Source organism: Cucumis sativus, chromosome 5 (genome assembly GCF_000004075.3).
Source record: "Cucumis sativus cultivar 9930 chromosome 5, Cucumber_9930_V3, whole genome shotgun sequence".
Taxonomy (NCBI): Eukaryota; Viridiplantae; Streptophyta; class Magnoliopsida; order Cucurbitales; family Cucurbitaceae; genus Cucumis; species Cucumis sativus.
In genome coordinates, this window is record NC_026659.2 from 3,060,514 (window position 1) to 3,082,895 (window position 22,382).

Here is a 22,382-nt window from a genome sequence, read left to right on the forward strand (position 1 = left end):
AGTGTAAAATTTCTACGAATTTATTGTTGGAAATTTTGTTATGTATGGTAAATATTTTGATATATTATGAAATTAAATTTGAATATGACATCATTTTGGTAGAGTTAGATTTGAGTAGGTTGCATGTCCAACTAGTTTTTCTTTTTTTATACAGAAGAATACAATACTATGACATCTTTAAATTCATAAATAAATTGAGCTATACTTTTATTTTTTTGGACAATTGAATTACAAAATACATTTCTCATAAATTTTAACTAAAACAAATAACTTTATTATTATTAATATTTTGTCATTTTCTTCTTAAAATACAAAATTATAAACAACTCAACCCTCTGGCATCTGATCCTTTCATCATTCTCATTCTCTTGCAGCAACAAGTAAACATACTGTATCAAGAGGGAATCAAAATAAAATAAAATTTTAGCCTTTTGGGAGAGAGATTATTATGAGAGAGAGAGAAAAAATAATAATTAGAGAAAGACTCACTTCCATGGAACATCTCCAACCATCATCCAATCACCATCTTTATCTTCATAAGTTAGAACATAATCACGCCCATAGTAATCTTCTCTTTCTGAATTTCTCCCTACAAAATCCCACAAAATTTTATGTTAACAATCTAATAACAATGATGTTGAAGAAACAACAATACACCTTGTTTTGTTTTTCCTATATGATTAACGACATATGATTAAAAACATGTAAAATCTAACATTTTGCTTATTTGTCAATGCGTAACTATTTTTTATACATCATCTCAATAGATGACCACGTTCTCGTAGCCCCAATGTGATGGTAACATGATGGTCATGTTTATTTGATACCAATTTTTCTCCACTCAAACACAATCTTCACGGTAAAAGCACAAACAAAATGTGAGAAAAGAAAAGTAATTGTTATCAATTATATTAATTGCAACACTTATTGCAATTATATCATTCTACCATCCACGACTCTATTGACATATTCGAAATTTTAATCTTTTGATAAAAGTTGTATGTATGTCTCACATAGATTTGACTATACTTATATTGTTTTTAAAGTAATTGCAGTGGGTAACACTTTCTGGGACAATAATAGTTTATGAATAACGCTTATAAACTTCTACCTGAAATATATTTTATCTGTCATAGACATCGAGAGCTATATCAGCACATACTCTAGATCTAATTGTTATATTTGCAACTGTCGTTCATTGTTTAATAATGTACGACTTTTTGATTAGCACAAGTTTGATTTGTTTTTCAAATTTGATTTTATTTTCATTATTTGAACATGAACTATTGACACTTACCATTTTCAAACCCTATGAAAGTTAATTAAGTGTGGAATAGAATTAGACAATTGCTGAGCATGAGTTCTCTAGTAATATATTTAAAAGAATTAGTTACCAATTTTGAAGTTGAACATGTCTTCCAAAGCATCCAACAATTGTTGATAGCCTTGATAAAGCTTGAGATCAATCTTCCTTAGGTATGGAGCTCCATCCAAGCTCACTTTCACATACATTCCACTCATTAATCCCAACTCCATATTCACAATCTCCTTCTTCTTCTTCTTCTCCTCTGTTTCAATAATCACATTCTTCCTGTACGATCTCACCGGCGGCCATCCAACCACTTGCGTCCTGCAATAATTCAACCACAACCACAACAAACAAACATGAATAAGCCCTAATGTCCTAAACACAGTGATGATTGCGACGATTGAAATTGAAGTTGATGGACTTACTTGGTGTGTTCATGGCAATGATCGGCATGATTATCTGAAGAAGGATTAGTGGAAGTCAAAATGGAATTAGAATCGGTTCTTCCTCCGGATCTGGTTTCGCTCTTGCTCTGCTTGGCGGATATTTGTGAATGTGAACTACGTTCCTCTGCTGGTTGTTGCTCAGTTCTACAGCTTGTTTGCGGTAATCCTAATCGGAGCTCGGTTGCTTCGAAATTGAGATGGTGGAGGTTTTGGAAACTAGATAGTCGTTGGCGTTTCATGGCTTGATTGATGTAGAACTGGAGCGAAATGCGTTGGAAAATGAAGAGATGAAAGGGATTTGGATTGGAATGTTGGCTTATTTGTAAGAGTTCGTTAGTGACATCTTGTGTGTGTGCTCGAAGCCTTTTCTGTTCGCCAGCATTTATTAGGACGCGTATTTTATTTCGCACGCGCCCCATTTTATACCCGTGAGCACTTCCTTCTTATTTAAAAATTGCAAACGTCCCAAATTAAGACTCACCCTCGACCTTGTAAAGTAATACCGATACAAGTAGTTAGTTTAATGGTAAAACTGTGTTTCAGTCTCTTATTAATAAATTCTTTTTATTTGACACTACTATTTTTTTAGTATATATAATGTATTATATGTACTCGCACTTTTTTAACATTTCACGTTTTTTTGTTTGTTTGTTTTTTGTCATTTTTGCAAAAACAGTAAGTTTGAGTTATAGATCTAATTTTTAAAACCTATTTTTTTCAAATATGGACAAAGGTTTTTCTAATTTTAAACCCTAAACGCTCCTGAGTTCAAATCTAAATAACAAAAAGTGATATTTTTTTAATTTAATATGGACAATCCAAGAATAACTCAATTAATTATAAGTTAAAGATTCAACCCACAAAGTCACAAACAAATATGTAATAAAGTATATTCCTACGTAACAATAACCATATCAATTTCGATTAAAAAACTTTTCTAAATATACGAATTTCAATTCTTTATTAACTACCAAAGACTATATTTCTTTTGGAAATCAAGTCAAACTCTCACCCAAATAAGTTGATGACAAAAACATATCATATACTCACTTCTTTAAAAGTAGAGAAAAATGAAAAACGTCTAACTGCATATTAGGTTATATCCATCATTTTCCAGCTCATCAATTGTCTATATACGTTATAAACTTATTTTTCTTTTTAAAATCTTTTTCAAAAAAGAAAAAAAAAAGGATATGTTCCAAATATTGGTGTCAATGATTACAACGTTCAAGTAACGAACTAAAGGATTAAAAAAACTTGATTTATGTAGAGTTATTAAATACAATTTTAGAGAGAGGTTAGAAGTGATACCGTTGTGGTGGAGGATGCGCGTGGGATAGGAGGCGGAGGAGAAGGGGAATGAGAGTGAATGCTGAGAGGTGAAGTTGTAGGGCAGAGTTGCAACAACCGCGAAATGAGCCAATGAGGGGTGCAAGAGAGGGACGATTCCAGCCCATCATCAACGGCTGGGATTCAATTTTAAAATTCTGGTTTTAGATGGATGGATTTTAGGCCGTTGGATGTAGCTAGCAAAGACATCCCACGTGGTTGGAGTGGCTCCCACGTGTGCGTTTCTGATTGGGGACAGGCATGCCAGAAGGAAATTCTTTGGCCTTTTTCTAATGCTCTTTCCGCCTTCCTAACTTTGCCAAATCAAATTAAATTCTTTGGTTGCCTTTTTGGCCACGTCTAACGCCCCTTTTTGTAATTATTTTGCCACCCATGATTACATCCAATTCTATATCTTCTTCGTGACACCATTCTATTGGAATAGCACATAACATAAAAGTGCATTCACCATCCTATATTTTCAAATATAAAAATTAGATTTAAAATAAGAATAGTTATAAATTTAACGATTATATTTAAAATAATTATGCATATTACAACAATTTAAAAAATTTATAAATATAGCAAAATTGATCAAATTATATCACCCATAGAATCAATTGTAAATATTAGTCTACCACTTATAGACTTTCGATAGTTTTGCTATATTTGCAATTATTTTTAAAATGTTGCTACATCATTAACTATTATTCTTAAAATGACTATCAATTATAATAAAAATTATAAATATAGTAAAATTTTAAAAGCTTATTAATGATATAAGTTTATCACCGATATATTTTTATATATTTGTAACTTTTTAAAATGTTACTATTTACTTGATTATTATTCTTAAAATTGTTATCTATTATAATGATCGTATAATGATTTTATTTTTAAACTTTATCTTTTAATATCTATATACACACACATGTACACACTTGCTTGTTTGCTTAAAATTTTCTACTTGTAAATATAGAAATGTGACAAAAATATTTATAGATATAGTATAATGTAAAAGATTTATAGATACGAAAAAATTAGAATCAATTTTTAAAGTCTATTTGTAATAAGACTATATCACTGGGACAAATTTATCAACAATAGAGTTTATTATAAACAAATTTTGTTACATTTTTCATCTTTATAAATATTAAAAATTTTGCTATCGGTGAGAATTTCACTTTTTCTTTTTCTTTTTAATAATTTTTTTAAAATTTGACTAAGAATTTAAATTTTTGTATAGAAAATACTAACATAGTGAGCAAGAAATTGGGAGAAAACTAATACAATTTTTATAAATAAATAAAAAATGAAGCGAATCTCAAACTAGAAAAAAAAACGTAGTATTTTTCTTTCAACTTTGATTAGACATTTAAGTGTATTTTAAAGATTTGTAAAAACTTTATTGATCCATTAATTACATTTGAATGAGCAACTACGAGAAACACACAAAGAAATTTAAAAAAAAAAACTTTCACACTATACCTTAAAAAACCAGCAAGTTCACATTAAATAACAAATAATCTTTAGTCAAAGTTCATGTTCAATGTTAATTAAAAAAAGTTAAGAAGAGAGTGGAGCAAAGATAAGAAGAAAAATCTAATAGTTTGGAATATGACACCTAAGAAAAAAGTGCAAGTGAAGAAAATTTTCATATTCTATCAATAATAGACATTGATAACCACTAATATGATAGAATTTTCAATTAATGGGGGAGAAATAACATTTTAACCTAACAATAATAATGAGCATGGTAAAAAATGTGAAAGTGAAGGAAAAGTTAATTTTTGGGGTAAAGTATAAATAGTTATTTATTATTATTATTTGTAAAGAAAACCCTAATAATATAATATAATTGCTCGCAATAATAAACAAATAAATGAGGCGGGTGGAACTATGGGAGGGAACATAAAAAGGGTTAACGGTCATAAACTATTTTAGAGAAAAAAACGTGTCATTGTGGATTGGTCACGTCCAAATTTCACTCTCTTCAAGTTCATACACACACACATACTAATCCAATAATAATTCCCAATTTTCTCCTAATTTTTTCTCCCCATCTCAACAATCCAATGCACCATGTTCTTCCCCAGATCCAATTTTCCCCTAAATTTCATTCAATCTCCCAAATTCGTAACCCCAATTCCAAATACAGTCGTTGACTTCCAGGTATAATCAATCCCTTTTCTATCTTTAGCCTTTATATGCCATTTCGGATTTGGGTTTTCAATTCTGCGTATGGCACTCAACAAACCTTACAGCTAACTTCACAGCATTGACTCGTTTTCTCCGTCTCCATTGTTAATTTTAAGAAATGCCCCCCTGTTGTCAAACATTGGAATCCCATTTTTTAGCTAAAGAATATTCTCTATACGATTCTGATTCTTGTATTCTTAACCGGAAGTGCGCATTTGGGTTTTGTTCTTTGCTCTTGATGATCCAAATTTGAAACCCAGATGTTCTTTTTTGCTTTTTGTTGTCTTGTTTGTGCCTATATTAGTTTACCTTTTATGCTCTTCAGTGATTGGAAGCTACTTGAAGGTTTATATGGTATTGGTTGTTGAATGAATTCCCTCATTCAAGTTTTGGTGTCCTACTCTTAAAAGTTATTGTTTGTCATTATTGAGATTGTTTTTTCTTGGGGATTGTGCCTTTTAGTTCAATGATTGGTCAAAATCCTTTGTTGTTCTTCCATCGTCATTGTCTTTTACACCTATTATCAACTCCAGGACTTGTATCGTTAGAGCTTGTAGTTTCCTAGTGATAATATATTTCTCCACAACTCGTGCATTTACTAGGAAAATCTGTTCCATATAGTGTTCCTTCGAGCTTAGATCATAGGCACCAATGTCTATCTTATGTGGCGTGCCTATCCTTGAGTGTGTATGCTGTCTGGGTTGTGCTCGTTGGGTCTGGAAGCGGTGTCTCCACACAGCTGGTCATGACAGTGAAAATTGGGGATTTGCTACTCCTGATGAATTCGAGCCTATTCCCCGAATTTGTCGATATATCCTATCTGTGTATGAAGATGATATTCGAAAACCTCTTTGGGAACCGGTTGGTGGGTATGGAATCAATCCTGATTGGTTACTCATGAAGAAGACATACAAAGATACACGAGGACGAGCTCCTCCATATATTTTATATCTTGATCACGTTCATGCCGATATTGTCCTTGCCATCAGGGGACTTAATATGGCAAAGGAGAGTGATTATGCAGTTTTATTGGACAACAGGCTGGGAAAGAAGAAATTTGATGGTGGATATGTTCACAATGGGCTTCTGAAGGCAGCTGGTTGGGTTTTGGACACTGAGAACGAAACTTTAAAGGATTTGGTGAAGAAGTATCCAGATTATACCTTGACGTTTGCAGGGCATTCTCTTGGCTCTGGAGTAGCAGCCATGCTAACATTACTAGTAGTACAAAATCGCGAAAAATTGGAAAATATTGATCGGAAACGGATAAGGTGTTTTGCTATTGCTCCTGCCAGATGCATGTCCCTAAACTTGGCTGTTAGATATGCAGATGTTATCAACTCTGTTGTTCTTCAGGTAACCTATACATTCTTCCTTTATTTTATTTGTAAAGTGATCAAAACCATTTTGGGAGCGATTAAAATAATGTAGATTATGCATTATGAGACCTCAATAACTCCTAGGATTTGTTTGTGAATCTCTCATATAACATTTCCTCAGTCTTTACATCAACCTTCTGTTGTTCCCAACGTTTTTTTTCTCCTCTTTAGAATCATTTTCTTAATAAATTTATATTGTGTATTCAGTAAAACAGAAACGTTTTGCTTTTTGTTTGATGTGCACGAACTCTTGACTGTTTGAAAATACTATTGATTCTCATTTTTTAAAGTGTGCTGAATATGGTGGAATTTATACTTACATTTCGAAATATAACGGTGATTGTTATACTGAACCAGGATGACTTTTTACCCCGGACAGCCACACCATTGGAAGACATTTTTAAATCACTCTTCTGGTATGGTTCAAGATTCATGACCCTTTATGGTGTTAACTCTTGTTGCGTAGTTGTCAACAATCATTTTCAAAGTAGATAATTCTGCCAAAATTGCAAATTAGATCTCTATTATTGGAATGAGCACTGCTTCTTATGTTAAAGTTCATTGTATAAAAGCAATAACAGAAAAATGGTCTTGGATTTATTCAGTGCAATTTTAAGTTTCTCAATAATCATTGGTTCTTTTCTCCTTGTAGTTTGCCGTGCCTTCTATGCCTGAGATGTGTTCGGGATACATGTGTATCAGAAGAAAAGATGCTCAAAGATCCAAGGAGACTTTATGCACCTGGTCGACTCTATCACATTGTAGAGCGAAAACCCTTCAGGTAAAAGCCCTATATCTTCTATGTTAAGCTGGTTAATGTGGTGGAGAAATCTTGTGTACCGTGAAGTTTGTGAAATTTTTTTCATGTTTCGTTCAAACAAGAAAACATACCTGTAAAACTGCTTGTTGTGTGGAAAGAAACCATCCTTGTATCACGAGCATCTGTTAAAAGGGTTGAGAGACTCTGAGTTTAAGTCCCTCCTGTACTTGTTGTGTGGAAAGAAAGCCTCTCTTAACCTTACTAGTTATTGAAATGTTGGCTTTCTAGACCATTGAAAAAGAAACATGCCATGCTCAAACATTTGACTGAATTCACCTCTTTTTTGCTGAAAGATGCGGAAGGTTTCCACCAGTCGTGAAGACGGCTGTTCCAGTTGATGGGAGGTTTGAACACATAGTTCTTTCTTGTAATGCAACTTCAGACCATGCTATCATTTGGATAGAGAAAGAAGCCAAATGGGCCCTGGAAGTAAGTTTCATCTTTCTACCGAGCCTTTTATGCCGAGTGTTTGATTTTCAATGGAAATTTTGGAAGACATTCTTTTGCATTTCTTTATTCTACATTTTCGTTTGTGGTTCTTCTTTGCCTTTCTCTAGTTGTCTATGAAGTGGAGGATCAGATTCTAATTCGTCCCGTACACGAGAACTGCCAAAATAGAATTCTAATTCTTTTAGGTTTATTGACTCAATTTATTCTTTCCCTTACCTACTCTTAGATGTGAATTAGAGTTCATTGGTTGGTTTTGACCTGAATTCTTCTCGTAACACCAAAATTATTGTTAAACATGTTCTTCCCTCGGTTACCCGAAAATCAAGAGAAACTATCTGATCCATATTGTTTATTTTAGATTCAGAGTAGAGAGTACAAAAACGAATGTTTTCTTTCTGTACCGTAAAAGCTTAAGATACATTATTATTCAAAACAAGGAATTAGACCATCTAATGACTAACATGAAGAGAATCATCAGTCTCCCAAATTTAAAATGAGTAACTTTTAGTTAAGATCTTGTTAATTGAATGTATTCTTGTCATAATTTACAAGTGAGCTCTATGAAATCATTGCCTGAAAAACGAAAAACAACATCCATTTGATTCTGTCAATTTCAGTTAATGCGCAAGGATGATAAGATCATGGAGATACCACCCCAACAGAAGATGGAGAGGCAACAGACTTTAGCCAGAGAGCACAGTGAAGAGTACAAGGCTGCATTGCAGCGGGCCGTGACATTAGCCGTGCCACATGCCTACGCAATTTCCCCATACGGAACCTTCAGCCAAACAGATGAAGGGGAAGAAGAAAAGTCACCAGCATCGAGTGGAGGGTCATCGAGGAGGAGGAAAGAAACTTGGGATGAATTGATTGAGCGTCTATATGACAAGGATGATTCAAGACACACAGTCCTGAAGAAATCACTTAGTTGTATTTAACATTATTCTTTCATATCAATACTTATTACATGGAGTTTCCTCAGATGAATCTACGGTACGATGTCAGATTACCTTTGAGGATGCTGATTTCCTTGGCTTCAATTGTTTGAAGATGATGGAAAATATGCAGTGTTCATCCAATTTTTTAGAAGTGTGATGAAGTTCAGCTATATTTTTGATGTGCTACTTGTAAGTTTCTTCATTGTAGGAAGTGAATATTTATATTGGTAGTATGTAAAGGTAGCTTGCCTTTTCTCTTCTGTTGGATAGCACATTATATACCATTGTTCAAATGTTGAAAAACTATATAGCAACAATAGCTCTACGCAATAGTGTGTGATAAAAGCTTGACCACTCTCATCAAGTAATTGAAGATCAATGCTTCCCTTTGATATTGAGTCTTAAGAACTTCAAAAGAATTATATAATGATTTTAAATGTCTAACAAAACAAAATATTGGTTGTCATCGGCACATTGAATGTAAAGAAAAGTAATTCTAAATCGATGGTAAAAGATTGACTTGCATGTAATGCTGAATTATAGTTATGTAGATCGAAATTAAAGTGAGCTTAACTCAATAATAATCCTAATTAGTATGATCATTGTCAATTTAATAGTTGATTATTTGTAGATTAAATTTTTACCCTTATATAAATTTAAAATTTTGATAAATAATTTGATAAAAGAAAAATCACAATAAATAACCGTCTAAAAAACGAGAGAGGAATATATTCAATTTGTCGCAACGGTGAGAAAGTGGAAGTTCAAGCTTCAAGGAAGTGGCGGTGGGATCCAGATTCGTAGAACTACATAAGACGCCATGGATTTTTACACCACCAGCTTTCTCAAAATCTAATTTTGTCTTCAACTTCGTCTTGTTTCGATCTTCGTTCCACCCATCCATGGATTCTCGTCTTAACTTTTTGCTTCTGTTAGCGACTGCATTTTCATTCTCAACCTGCCTTGCTCAAAGGTGATAAACCAAACCCACCCCATTTTACATCTCATTTCGAAATCTTAGGTTTTACGTATTCCATTATTCGCATCATATGTTTACTGCATGAATTGGGTTCTCAATTCTCATTAATTTCGTGTATGGATGGATGTTAAACCGAAATCGTGTTAGTAAAACTGATTTTCATTTCACTTTGGAATGATTTGATGATACATGATTGCGTTTCATAACATGGGATTTTATTCTTTCCCTTGAATCTGCTTTGTTTACTCTGCCAGCAATTTGATTAGTGGCCGTAAGGGTTTAAGGGACCGATTGGTTGACAGACCTTTGAGCTACTCAAACTATTCTGGTAGAATCGACCCATCAAGAGTTGTACAAGTCTCTTGGCGACCAAGGTCAGGTACTTGCAGAATCTCTCTTATGATTCGGAATTATCATATAAACTTTAAAAAGTATATTGATTAACTTAGTAGAAAGTCTGATTTAACTTCTTTTGCTGTAGGGTTTTCTTGTATAAAGGTTTTCTCTCAGATGAGGAGTGTGATCATCTTATTTCTTTGGTATTTTTCTGCCCTGTTCTTGTTAGTATCATAAACATGCTTCATCTGTTTCTGACGTGCATACAACTTTTAGGCTTCAAATTCGGAAGACAATCCTTCTAGGAATAGTGCTGGTTCGGGGATCACTGTCTCAACCGAATTGCTAAACAGTTCAGGAGTCATTTTAAACACAACAGTATGTTCCTGTGCATTTTGAAGTTTATTCAATGGTTTGAACAGAAGACTTGGTGGTCAAATTTGTTCTCATAGCACGAGATTTGCTTATCTTGTTTTCTTGAAGTTTATGTTAAAGTATTATATTTTTTCAATCATATATTGTTTTCTGTTAGTTTCTAGACGTGAGCAATTAGGCAGCCCATCAGTTATAAAACTTTTTTTTTGTTATTATTGTTCTCTTTGTTTCCGGTATTGTTATTCAAAATACAACTACAAATGTTCGTGGATGATGCTTGGCAATTGTTTGAGTTAAATTAGTTGTTCAATGTATTTTCGATTGAAATATGTTCAGTATAACGTTTTCTGTTGATAGTTTTCACAGTGGTACTACCAAACATCCGTGTTGCATGTTAGAATTAGGCACTTAGTATATCTACTGTTGTTGCTTTTAATCTATAATTATTGAAGGTGTGGGGTTTTATTTCCAAAGGTTCCTTCTCTGTTTTCTCTTTCCTTAAAATTTCTTGATGGGTCACTTTTAGGATTGATGCATTTCATATGCTGTCAACCCGTCCTAAAACTCATAGAATCATGCTTTGTTGTTGGCATCCACTGTCTTTCAAATTTATAGCAAACCATGGCTCAAAGGGAGTTCATGACCCAATAATCAGTTTTGTGCTTCCTTTTGTAAGGCATTTATTTCTATTCATTGTATTTATGAGATAAAACTCCAAGTCACTGCAGTTGATTGATTTCAAGTTTCTATGAGATTTGTTCTTTGATTTCTTGGTTGGGCTTGTTTCTTAGGATGATATCGTTGCAAGAATTGAAAATCGACTTGCAATATGGACTTTGCTTCCAAAAGGTATTTCTCATCAGTGCTGTATTGCACTGGCTTTGCCTTTTTTCATTTTCCTGATAATGCTCCTTCTGTTTGATTTTCTTTTCTTCTAAACATATTAGTTTTATTGTCTTCAGATCATAGCATGCCTTTTCAGATCATGCAATACAGGGGTGAAGAAGCAAAGCACAAGTACTTTTATGGCAACAGATCAGCAATGTTGCCGTCCAGTGAGCCTTTGATGGCCACAGTAGTTTTGTATCTCTCAGATTCTGCTAGTGGCGGTGAAATACTGTTTCCAGAATCAAAGGTGAGGGGAAGTACTCAAAGATCTGTGGCCATAACAATGTACTCATGATTACCTTTTTCTCAATGCCTCAGGTAAAGAGCAAATTTTGGTCAGGCCGAAGAAAGAAAAACAACTTTCTGAGACCAGTGAAAGGCAATGCAATTCTTTTTTTTTCTGTGCATCTTAATGCCTCTCCAGACAAGAGTAGCTACCACATTCGATCCCCAATACGCGATGGGGAGTTGTGGGTTGCTACAAAATTCTTATACTTAGGACCACCCGCTGGGAATAAACACACTATTCAATCCGATGTAGATGGGTGCTTTGATGAAGATAAAAGCTGCCCTCAATGGGCTGCCATTGGCGAATGCGAACGAAATGCTGTGTTCATGGTTGGTTCTCCAGATTACTATGGTACATGTAGAAAAAGCTGCAATGCATGTTGATTGATGCACGACCAAATTCAAGTAAAAATTTCTCTCGTTCTGATTTGAGCAACTATTTCTTTATTTATTTATTCCTAATTTCATGCATGTACTACACCAAATGATTCTTAGATATGTAGCTGTAATATTGCTCATCTTCTTGGAACATGAGACAATCACGTTCTAGTCCTTAGGTTTGAGATGTATTTAACTCTTGCTTAACTTTTTTTAATTTAATTGCTATATTTGTAGATCTTTTGGATCTTTGCAACTATCTTAATAATATTAATAATATGATTACATGATGATTGAGTATATTAAAAGATGGGGTTAATACGTACATCAACATGCAACCATTCTAATTTATTTAGAAGTATGCAACCATTAAAAATGGAGGATCAACAAGAGCTCAACTGACATATGTATGTACGTACCTAAGGACAAGAGGTCCTAATCTTGTTCTAAATGGAGGGATGTAGGTTGAGATTTATATAGTTTAATTGGTAAATGTAAACTTTTACAAATAAATTAGATTTCGACATTAATTTGCTATTTAAAATAATATGATTTTTTTAGTAAAGTTCTATTTTTAAATATAGCAAAATGAACTAAAATAATTATAAACATAGCGTACTATGAATATCTACTCTGGACTGCAATAGACCAAAATAAATTACTACATTGATGGTAGTTTATCACTATATATTTTATATTTTGCTATATTTTATAAATATTTTAAAAAGTTTTGTTACTTAAAATATTTTTTTAGAAAAATGAACTTTTTATTTAAAATAATTTTGAGTTAGATAAAACAATAAGGAGGAATCAAACCAAGTCTTGTATAAGTTGAATTATACTCAAACTCATGTCTTTGTTATTTATAATGTAGTATAATTACAATTTAACCAATCAATAATAATTAACTTCAAATAGTTCATTCATTGAAAGTATTAGGAAAAACTTTAGGCATTTGGAAAACCAAGAAAATAGATGGAACTAAAACTCATATCACAACATCACTCCACAGATTTGGAGGTATGGTACTTTAACGTGAGCTTCAAACAAAAATAAGAACAAACAGCCCTTTATATATACATAAAACTTTACATATACCAATATCTCAGGCTCAAGTTCAAAAGAATTTAAGTATAGAATGCATATATTACTCGACAATATGTGTTAGACAGTTATTCAAATATTTTCTTATCTCTTATGACAACAATTATGCTCTAAGAATACTTCACTTCCGTCTCCTAATTGAATAATAGCTCACCAGCTTCTTTTTTCATCAATCCTTTTACCTGTTTTGCTGATAGTCCGATCTTCATTAGATCATCAATCTGCTCAAATTAGGTACAAAAGGAAATCTCATGTGAGTTTGTGGATGAATCAACACCATTGACTCGTTGAATTAAACGTTATAAATCTGTTTGATAATGGTTTTGTTTGCTATGAATAAAGGGAAATATCGATATCCATTTGTGGTGTTTGTGTCGGGTGGGGGGTACTCACACTATTAAAAGGCTCGGGCGATTCTTTGCGAAGTTCAATTATTGCTGCTGCTCTCTTCTCTCCAATACCCTGGGGAGTGAAAAGATTTATCTTAATCTTTTGAAAGAAAGCAATTTTCAAAAGTTGAAAAGATAATTGTTAGCATACTTACATTCAATTGTTTCAATTCTTCCCTGTGAAGGGCAAATAACAGAAAAAGGAAAAGAAGCTTGTCAAATAGGAAATTAAACAAAAAATATTCTTCCTATTCCTAATATTGTAAGCTTAAGCAAAGGATATATGAGTCAGATGCATAGTTCTAAGCGTCCATTGGAAATCCACCAGAACCAAAAGCAACAACTTACTTGCTAGCTGTGTTAATAAACCTTAGAAGATCCTCCACTAGCAATTTCTGAAGAACAAAAAGAAAAGGAGAGATTAAAAGGCAATGAGATCAACAAATTTACCACAACTTTGTCAAATCTAACCTGCAAACCCGTACTGCGCTTGCTTAGTTTTTCCCAAGGAGTAGTAGTTGGATTTGCAACATCCTCTTCATCATAAACCTGCAAACTTCGTTCCATTTTCGGAGTTTGTTGTTCCGTAACAGCATCAGTAGAGACTAAGGCATATGGATCATCACTAACAGGGATCTTACACGTTGGTGTCGAAGAACAGAGTAACTTCAAACTGTTTGATAATGCTTGTAATCGTGCACTGATTGGAGGAGATGATTCTTCATTGATCATATAGCTACTGTTTTCCTTATCTAAACACGAATCTGTAAAACATAAACAAGAAATTTATGTAAAACATTAAAGTATTTTCATAAAAAAAAAGCTAACAAAGCTGATGACATTATGACCTACTTTGAACAGCAAACAAACTGGTGCTACTGGTCACCTCAGGTGTGCTTTCCACAAGAATGTCGTCAATATTGATCATTGAGTAATTGTCTTCCTCGTTGATATTTTGACCTATAATCAGTTAGAAAATATATAATTTACATACAACAGACGTGCACACCCAACCTACTAATATCTTCACTTTGGTACAAAATCATCATACCACCTCCATTGGCAGATAATACACTCATGTCGTTATCGATTCTTTCAGGTTCTTGCTTGCTATTAGAAACAACCTAGGTAAAAAAAAAAAAAGAGAAGTGTAAAATATGTATGCCAGAGTTTCATGCAATTTACTAAAACAATAGATAATCACCTCTGGCACAATAGTAGTTTCTACCGAATTGGAAATTTCTGCAACAGATAGTTCCTGAGAAATGAAAATTTGTCTTAAACGAGGAACAAAAAGATCTAACGTGTTCTTCGTGTTATTGAGCCTTCTATATACTTGCCTTCTCCAATGCAGAAGTAGATTCTTCTTCCGGCTTTATAGAACATGACAATGGTTTCACCTAACAGGGCGGCGACAGTATTAAATTCTTTGTGCATTGGATTGGATTGGAGGGAGGATGTAAATACATGAACAAAAAATCAGGTTAGACATATAACTCAGTAACGGTTTCCTACCTGGTCTATAACAGAAATAGGTCCTCCATTCTTCAAACGTTCACGTCTAGAAGATGCACTTGACAATTTAGTTTCCTGAAAAGAAAATGTTCAAAATGAGGTGATATACAAATTATATAAAGGAACAACTTCGAATTCTGGAAGTTATATAAAGAAACCAGAAGATATTTTGACTTTGTTGTTTATTATGATATATTGTTTCTAACAGTTGTTCTAGTTTGAAGATATATTGTAGTATTATTACTTGTAAATTCAGCAACATGCTTTCAGACAGTGACCAAAATGCAAGTGCAAGGGCTTTAGTTGGCATAAAAATGCTTGTAGCCTGAGAGTTGGCGACGCTAAAAACAGGCGCAACCTTTTTATTTATATAGTCTTCAATTTCTTTAAACAGATCAATAGTTGTAAAGTAGTTATTAGAGAAACTTTTGCTCAGTGCAGTGTTTATCTTTGAGAGGTTTGATTCTCGATCCACCATATTGATTAAGGTTTCAAAATTTATCCTATGGAAACTTCAAGTTTCCTCTGTCCATATCGTTTCCAATAACAGAATAACAATTGTAGAATCACTCTTTGAAAGAAATGATATGCCACAATATGATAGTATAATAATATCTTAGCAACCAAAGAAGATAGATTAGATACCTTGTCCAGTTTTCCCAAATAACTTGTTGCATCATCGAACAACTTCCTTCAAATTGGGGATAAAAAGAAGATATACAAACTAGTTAGAATTCATATATCCATATGAAATATCAATTCAGATGTAAGTGTCTGATTGAGTTTTAATTTGTATATACTTCATTTTATACCTTCCTTTCATTGCAGAGGAGGTTGTACTAACACTAGCCTTCTTTTCAGAAAATGAAAATCGGGAGATGGTCTGCTTCTTTGCAGTTGCAGAAACGCTCTTGGGTATTTGGCTTTTAAGTGATGAATGCACCGCAGAATTTGTTGAACTCTTCATTTTCCTAATGGCACTTGAAGCAACGCGCTTAATTACTTGACAAGATCTAGCTGCTAAGTTCGCCATGTAGATGGAGTCTTGGCAAAATGATGAATTCTGCAACCAACAAGTAATTGTGGAAACAAGGACAGTCATGAAAAGTGCATGAAAAACAATGACAGTCATGAAAAACCCAAATTAAACTCTATACCAAGCAACTAATCATCAAAATCTTGCTTTGCGCTCCTCCCAAGGAATCTTGCAGAATGCGTGTAAGCTTACTTTCTCGATATGGCACGTGGTTATCATTTGAATTCAAAGCAGAAGCAACATTCAGCAAGGCGTATATCGACTTGTTAATTTTACTATTTTCGACGAGGCTCGTGCCATCAGTACTTCTCCTTCTAGCATCTTCATAACCTTATATAGAAGCAACAAGATGAGGAATTAAACAAGAAAGTAATTGAAGTACTTTTTCCTATAACTATTTGACAGGTCTTATAAATTTAACTACCAGCCATGTCAACGAAATTCATCTTGGAAACAAAACGAGTATCTGGCGCAGTCTCATTGGTAGATGAAATATGCACTATCAAGCCCCTGTGGCTTCTAGGAGGAGGTTCATTTGTATTCTTTTGCCCTTGTTTATGTGAACTAGAACCAACAAAATATAGTCCATGAAAATCTGATAGAGATTTCACTGGAATCTGAATAACAATTAAAATAAAGTCAGGATTAGAAAATTTCAACAAACAAGATAAAGAATACTGATGACAAATGAATAAGCTTCAAAACTTGGGGCATAAAGGTAAAACCAGAGAACTTACCCGCGAAAGTCCCTTAAGTTGTATTTTTCCTTGACCATTATCCAATACCAGAACTGTTGCTCGTTTCGGATCCAGTAAATCATAGACATAGTCCATGTAAACTTCATAGTATGATATGGAAACTGATTTCCCTTTTTCTTTGGCCATTAGAAGTAATTCATTAATGGTTAATGATGCCAAACCCTGTTTCTCAATAGTACCCTGCAAAATGGATGGTCAAATTAATTTAAAAGATGAAGGTAACAACAACTAAATGAGGAAAGAAACAAAATAAATAAATAAAGAGGCATAAACCAAAGAGTCCTATAAGAGGAGCATATTTCTAAAACTTCGATGACAATAGAACTAACGGCTAGTTTCAGGAAGTCGGCTAACTACCTAACCAACTAAGTAACGAACTTTTTTAACTACTAAATAGCAAGTAACTAAAGGCCCTTAGAATTAGCTAATTTATACAATTTAGAGAATATCATGAAGTAGCTACATGATAATGGAAACCGATTAATTAAAGAAAATAAACATGATCAATGTTGCACCTGAATTGTAGAAGTTTTCCCAGTGCCTCTTGCACCATATGCGATAACTGTTGCATGATGACCATCAAAGACCCCAGGAATCAGAGATTTCACCTCTCTTGTAAATATGTTTTCAGTGTCTTCGTTTTGCTCGTAGCAGTAGTCTACTTCATAAGTTTCCTTTCGACTGCAAAATGAATGAATCGTTTCCATCCACCAAAAAACATATTTTTAGTTCAGCAAATTGGATGGAGGAAGAATTAATTCAGCTTTGCATTCAACAATTGCAATTGAATCGTTTAGTTTCTTTCATGAGGTTTTGAGATTGAAACCGCAATGTAATATATTATCCCCAATTTACCACTCAACTATACCTTTTAGTAGTTTGATAAATCACATTGAGGAAAAATGCTCTAGGGTTCAAATTTAACAAACTTTCCATGTAGTTCCCAGAAACATAATAGTCCATACTCGCAATTTATTTCCCCTTGATAAACTATAACAATTCGGTTCCCATAAACCACGAATCCAATACTTCCCAGTTCTCATTTCTCCACATTTAACAAAAGCATATTCACTGAATTCACTTTCTTCTTCTTCTCAATACTTCCATGATCATTATCTCTTAAATTACCAATTAACCCAAAAGCTTAAGCTAGTGGGTGAAGGTAAATTTAATTATATATCACTAAATTCGTAATTCACAAACAGTAAAGTAAAGATACCATAAATTCCGTCTAATTTACAAACATCTAAACATACAAAGAAAATCACCTCACTGGCTGGTCCCCAAAGGAAATGGCTACAGATTCGGAAGCATCCCCATTAGGCTTGTTCACAGAGATCCAAGATGCCGTAGATTCTCCATCTATTTCCTGACCAGGCAAGCTTTTGATCTTTGCAATCACTCTCACTTTTCGCCCCTCTTTGAAACCCTTGAGAGCTCTTGAAGATGAATCCATGGAAATTAGGGTTCCGACGCTTGAAATTGAGGAAGACAGTGAATAGAGATGGGAAATGAAGAGAGAAAAAAAGCGCGAGAGAGAGAGAAAGAGAGAGAGATAAGAATTGAATTTGTGAGTGTTTGGGTGTATTTTAGAAATTATAATTCGGTGAAGAAATGAAGTAGCCGTTAGGTATTTCAAAATTTGATTTTTCGGCGCTCGCATGGTGCTGTCACGCTCCTTCGAGCGGGCAATGCAAATGGGCCTTGCTCGGCCCAATGAAACGTCTTTTCAATTTTGGAGATTCTTTAGAAAAAAAAAAAATACTATAACTTAAAAAGGGAACTAAATAAATTTGATGTTAATTTATTGAATATAGTGTGGGATATTTTTTTAATTTTCAAAAATCTGATAAAGCTTGGAATTTGAACAATAAATCTATCGATCACTTAGTAAAAATTATATGTCCGTTTGACATATGGTGAAACTATTTGAAATAGAAGGTTAAAAATGTTGTTTCTAAAAACTAAAATTTTGAAATACACAAATCAAAACTATTTCTAAACGAATATATCTAATTTGAACTTAACGAATACGAAAACATAAGACGTAATTCAAAATAGGGTTTTCTTGTTCATTGTGCAAACAAAATCTTCACTTATAGAACAAGTTCAAAATTTTCTTCCCCCATTGATTTTCTTTCCTTCCAAGCAAACAATAACAAGAAAAATAAAATAAAATAAAAACATTCTTATCTCGAACTCTTGCTATAAAAGAAAATTAGTTCTCTAATTTTTATTTCTCTTTCTCTTCTCAGGATGAATATTTGAGAATTGAATTTAATTTGGTTGCTGCTGATTTTACATATTCATATATAATCTCTTGAGGAAATGAAGAAATTAAAGATTATTTCATGTCTCAAAAAGTTCCTTTCATGCTCAGGTAATTTCTAATTATATATATATATATATATATAAACATTTTCTCTATAGAGTGTGAGAATATATTATATGTTGTTGCATTATTATTATTTAAGTAAATTGCAAAAACTAAAATAGAATGATTATCGTAATTATATCCTCAAAATTGATTCATCAAACTAATACCAAAATTAAAATTTGCTCAATAATAATAATTTTCGTACAAGAAATTGGAACTCTAAAATGTATATATACAATTATATATTGTTACTATTTATGTAATTATTGAATTTTTTTTTGTTGGAATGCTATGAAATCGATTATCTAATGTTTCTAAAGTGTGAGATTTCATCGAATTTGTATTTGACAAAGTTTGTATTATTTTTCGACTCGAGGTGTGTACTATATAAAATACCTAACCCAAAAGTAGGCGACAACACTACTCTGTAATTTAAAGGGTATTCTCTCTGAAAATAAATTGTTAGTATAAATCATGCAAATTATCTTTGTTGTGTCGATTTTGTATTGTTTTTTGTTTTCTTTATCTGTCAATTTCTTAACACATTTATTTGAATAGACGGTGGGCAACACGTTATAAATTATCCAGTAGACACAGATGTAGGGGAGGAGTATGCGAATGCGTTTCGCACCGAATCATACATCGACTTTTGGACGCGTGTTGTTGCCTTAAACAATGGAGACAATCTCACAGCCCAAGTTTCATTAGAGTCCACAACTGCAACTCGCCTCTCATCTTATAGACTTTTTGTTGAACATTTACTTGACCCACCTCAGCCCACCATTAAAACAATTCTAACTGCACATCTTGGACCCAATTCTTGCTCCCTTCTCTTAGATCATTACTTCTCTCACACAGCCAATGCTTCTCTCTTATGTAGTCGTATACTAAAACAAATTGTTCACTTACGTCTCAAACTCCATTCTTTAGATCAAAACAAACAAGAATTTAATCACGACGACTCTCATTTCAAACAACTCTTGGTTCGTTTGTTTGAATTCTCCAACGATAGTACTCCCAACTCATTTGTACCATATTGTATGGAACAAGTTCAAATAATTCAAAATGGATGTTCCAAATTGCTAAAGCGCCTCGAGTATAGTCGTGATAAGACTCGAGACAAGCTCAAGAGAGTTAGATACTTTCAACATAGTTCAGCTGGATTTTTGGTGGCTATAACTGCATCATTTACGGTAATAGTCGTGACTCATGGAATTGCTTTGTTTGTCGCTGCACCTGGCTTCCTTGTGGGTGCCATAAAGTTGGCTAAAAAGTCAAGAAAGCTAGCAAAGGAAGTTGCCCAACTTAACGTTGCTGCCAAAGGGACATACACTTTGAATAGGGATTTTGATACAATTGGTAGGCTTGTGGCTCGGTTGAGTCATGAACTCGAGCATATGAAGGTGATGGCAAAGTTTTGGCTTGACAAAGGGGGAGATAAACGTTGGGCCATTGATGAACTGGCACGCCAATTAAATCAAAGTCATGAGAACTTCAACCAACAATTGGATGAGCTTGAGGAGCATTTGTATTTGTGTTTTATGACCATAAATCGAGCTAGAAATCTTGTAGTAAAAGAGATTTTAAATTTGAGTAAGCCTATAAAGATTTCGTATCTATAATCATGAAAAATAATAAAGAAGAAGACTCGACAAAAAAATTGAAATTATTTTTGTTTCCTTTATTCTAAACCTATTTTTGTGTAAAAAATCAAAATTTATTCTCAAAATATACTTGAATTTACTTTTTAGTTAAAAAAGTAACGTGAATTCTCCAAATTCTCAATAAATTTATAAATTTTTAAAAAAGAAAAAAAGTTAATATATTTACCCAATAAAACTCAAATAAATTCTCTACCTATGTTATAATAAATTAAGTTTTTCACTAGTCCAATGATACATCGATAAAGTAAAATTACAGCAAGAAATTTATATCAAAGTATTAAATTTTCTCTCACGTATAAAACCATCGACTATATTATCGCAAATTACTTCCAATAATTTCTAAAACATTTCAAATACAAACTTAACAAAACACAAGCCATTTTAAAATTGAAACCAAAATCAAAGGGTAACTTGAACTTAAATGGGATTTAGGAAATAATTAATAATATAAAGGGTAGCATACCATTAGGCATTAGCTAAAATTCGTGGAAGAGAATGGAAGATTAAGTTGAGAATCTGATAAAGAAAGTACAATACACCTGGCAAGTTTTGATTGGAGAGAAGAGAACCAATGAAAAGTAAGAGAATAAACATGAAGAGAAAAGCATGGTAGGGCCGGCGCACGTGTGAAGGTTCGGGTGGCATTTGGGGGTTATTTGGAAAGACCCCACCAAGGAAGCCCTAAGGTCCTCACCTTAAGCATATAATAAAAATTCTTGTACCCTAATTTAAATCATATCATATTTCTCTTCTACTCTACTCTATCACATCAAATTAACACTTTCATCTCTTTACAAACTCAATTATACTCCATTTAAAACAAATACAAAAATTCACTCAAGTTTTATTATATATATATATATATATATATATATATATATATATTAAAAATTAATAAAGGTTCTCGTGCGAGAATTGTATATAAATACCTTATTTACAATATTAAAATATAGAAGGAATGGTTTGATACTCTTTTGACAATAATTTAAATTTGAGATATTTTCATATATGAACCAACATATTTATAAAATATAACAAAATATCATAGTTTATATACATAAATCAAAATAGATTACTATTTTGTGTGTATATGTATCAATGATAGACACAGATAATAGTCTATCGTGGTATATCATAAATAGATTGTTATATTTGTAAATATTTTAAGAAAAATTTGATATAAAATTGAGAAATTTTTATTTGTATTATTTTTATTTATTTTTCAATTGTATTATTTTATTTTTAGTATATTATTCTTTGAGGTTTTCATTAAATTTAAAAGATGGTTGGATGCAGTTTAGTGATCTCTTAATGTTAGTTTATAGTGATTTTTTTTTTTTGGCAATTTTGTAGCATTTAATTACATTTTAAACTTTAGTATTTTTCAATTTAGTCATTATTTAGCTATTGTGTTTTAAAATTTTA

At 32.8% G+C, this 22,382-nt stretch overlaps 4 protein-coding genes and 1 pseudogene across 7 annotated transcripts; 3 read left to right on the forward strand and 2 right to left on the reverse strand.

Annotated features, from left to right (window-relative positions):
- Positions 1-115: 115 nt before the first annotated feature.
- On the reverse strand, positions 116-2,152 carry LOC101219209 (annotated as a pseudogene). Its single transcript, XR_180895.3, has 4 exons — positions 1,735-2,152; positions 1,395-1,630; positions 490-589; positions 116-389 (listed from the first exon to the last, which is right to left on the reverse strand). The product of XR_180895.3 is annotated as an auxin-responsive protein IAA3-like (transcript).
- A 2,869-nt stretch (positions 2,153-5,021) lies between these two features.
- Positions 5,022-9,215, forward strand: LOC101207943. 2 transcript variants are annotated; one of them, XM_004152368.3, is made up of 6 exons: positions 5,022-5,256; positions 5,905-6,639; positions 7,020-7,078; positions 7,315-7,443; positions 7,776-7,911; positions 8,550-9,215. In XM_004152368.3, exons 2-6 carry the CDS (start codon positions 5,935-5,937, stop codon positions 8,868-8,870), a joined length of 1,350 nt encoding a protein of 449 aa, XP_004152416.1. In that variant the 5' UTR covers positions 5,022-5,256; positions 5,905-5,934; the 3' UTR covers positions 8,871-9,215. The 2 variants fall into 2 exon arrangements, with proteins under 2 accessions (XP_004152416.1, XP_011654833.1); XM_011656531.2 differs by having other exon boundaries at positions 5,022-6,639.
- A 380-nt stretch (positions 9,216-9,595) lies between these two features.
- On the forward strand, positions 9,596-12,404 carry LOC101218968 (probable prolyl 4-hydroxylase 12). The gene is made up of 7 exons (XM_004152330.3): positions 9,596-9,843; positions 10,104-10,223; positions 10,331-10,388; positions 10,462-10,563; positions 11,352-11,409; positions 11,523-11,695; positions 11,767-12,404. The coding sequence occupies exons 1-7, from the start codon at positions 9,773-9,775 to the stop codon at positions 12,118-12,120; spliced, it is 936 nt and encodes a 311-aa protein (XP_004152378.1). The 5' UTR covers positions 9,596-9,772; the 3' UTR covers positions 12,121-12,404.
- Positions 12,405-13,163: 759 nt separating this feature from the next.
- On the reverse strand, positions 13,164-18,504 carry LOC101218738 (kinesin-like protein KIN-10C). 2 transcript variants are annotated; one of them, XM_011656533.2, is made up of 17 exons: positions 18,185-18,504; positions 17,432-17,597; positions 16,896-17,096; positions 16,583-16,775; positions 16,280-16,488; positions 15,935-16,185; positions 15,768-15,813; positions 15,123-15,197; positions 14,948-15,007; positions 14,812-14,865; positions 14,662-14,731; positions 14,460-14,567; positions 14,079-14,371; positions 13,956-14,002; positions 13,763-13,784; positions 13,612-13,680; positions 13,164-13,439 (listed from the first exon to the last, which is right to left on the reverse strand). In XM_011656533.2, the coding sequence occupies exons 1-17, from the start codon at positions 18,370-18,372 to the stop codon at positions 13,353-13,355; spliced, it is 2,139 nt and encodes a 712-aa protein (XP_011654835.1). In that variant the 5' UTR covers positions 18,373-18,504; the 3' UTR covers positions 13,164-13,352. The 2 variants fall into 2 exon arrangements, with proteins under 2 accessions (XP_011654835.1, XP_011654834.1); XM_011656532.2 differs by having other exon boundaries at positions 14,659-14,731.
- Positions 18,505-19,171: 667 nt separating this feature from the next.
- Positions 19,172-20,972, forward strand: LOC101218384 (UPF0496 protein At3g49070). The gene is made up of 2 exons (XM_031885960.1): positions 19,172-19,296; positions 19,852-20,972. Exons 1-2 carry the CDS (start codon positions 19,245-19,247, stop codon positions 20,913-20,915), a joined length of 1,116 nt encoding a protein of 371 aa, XP_031741820.1. The 5' UTR covers positions 19,172-19,244; the 3' UTR covers positions 20,916-20,972.
- The last annotated feature ends 1,410 nt before the right edge of the window (positions 20,973-22,382 follow it).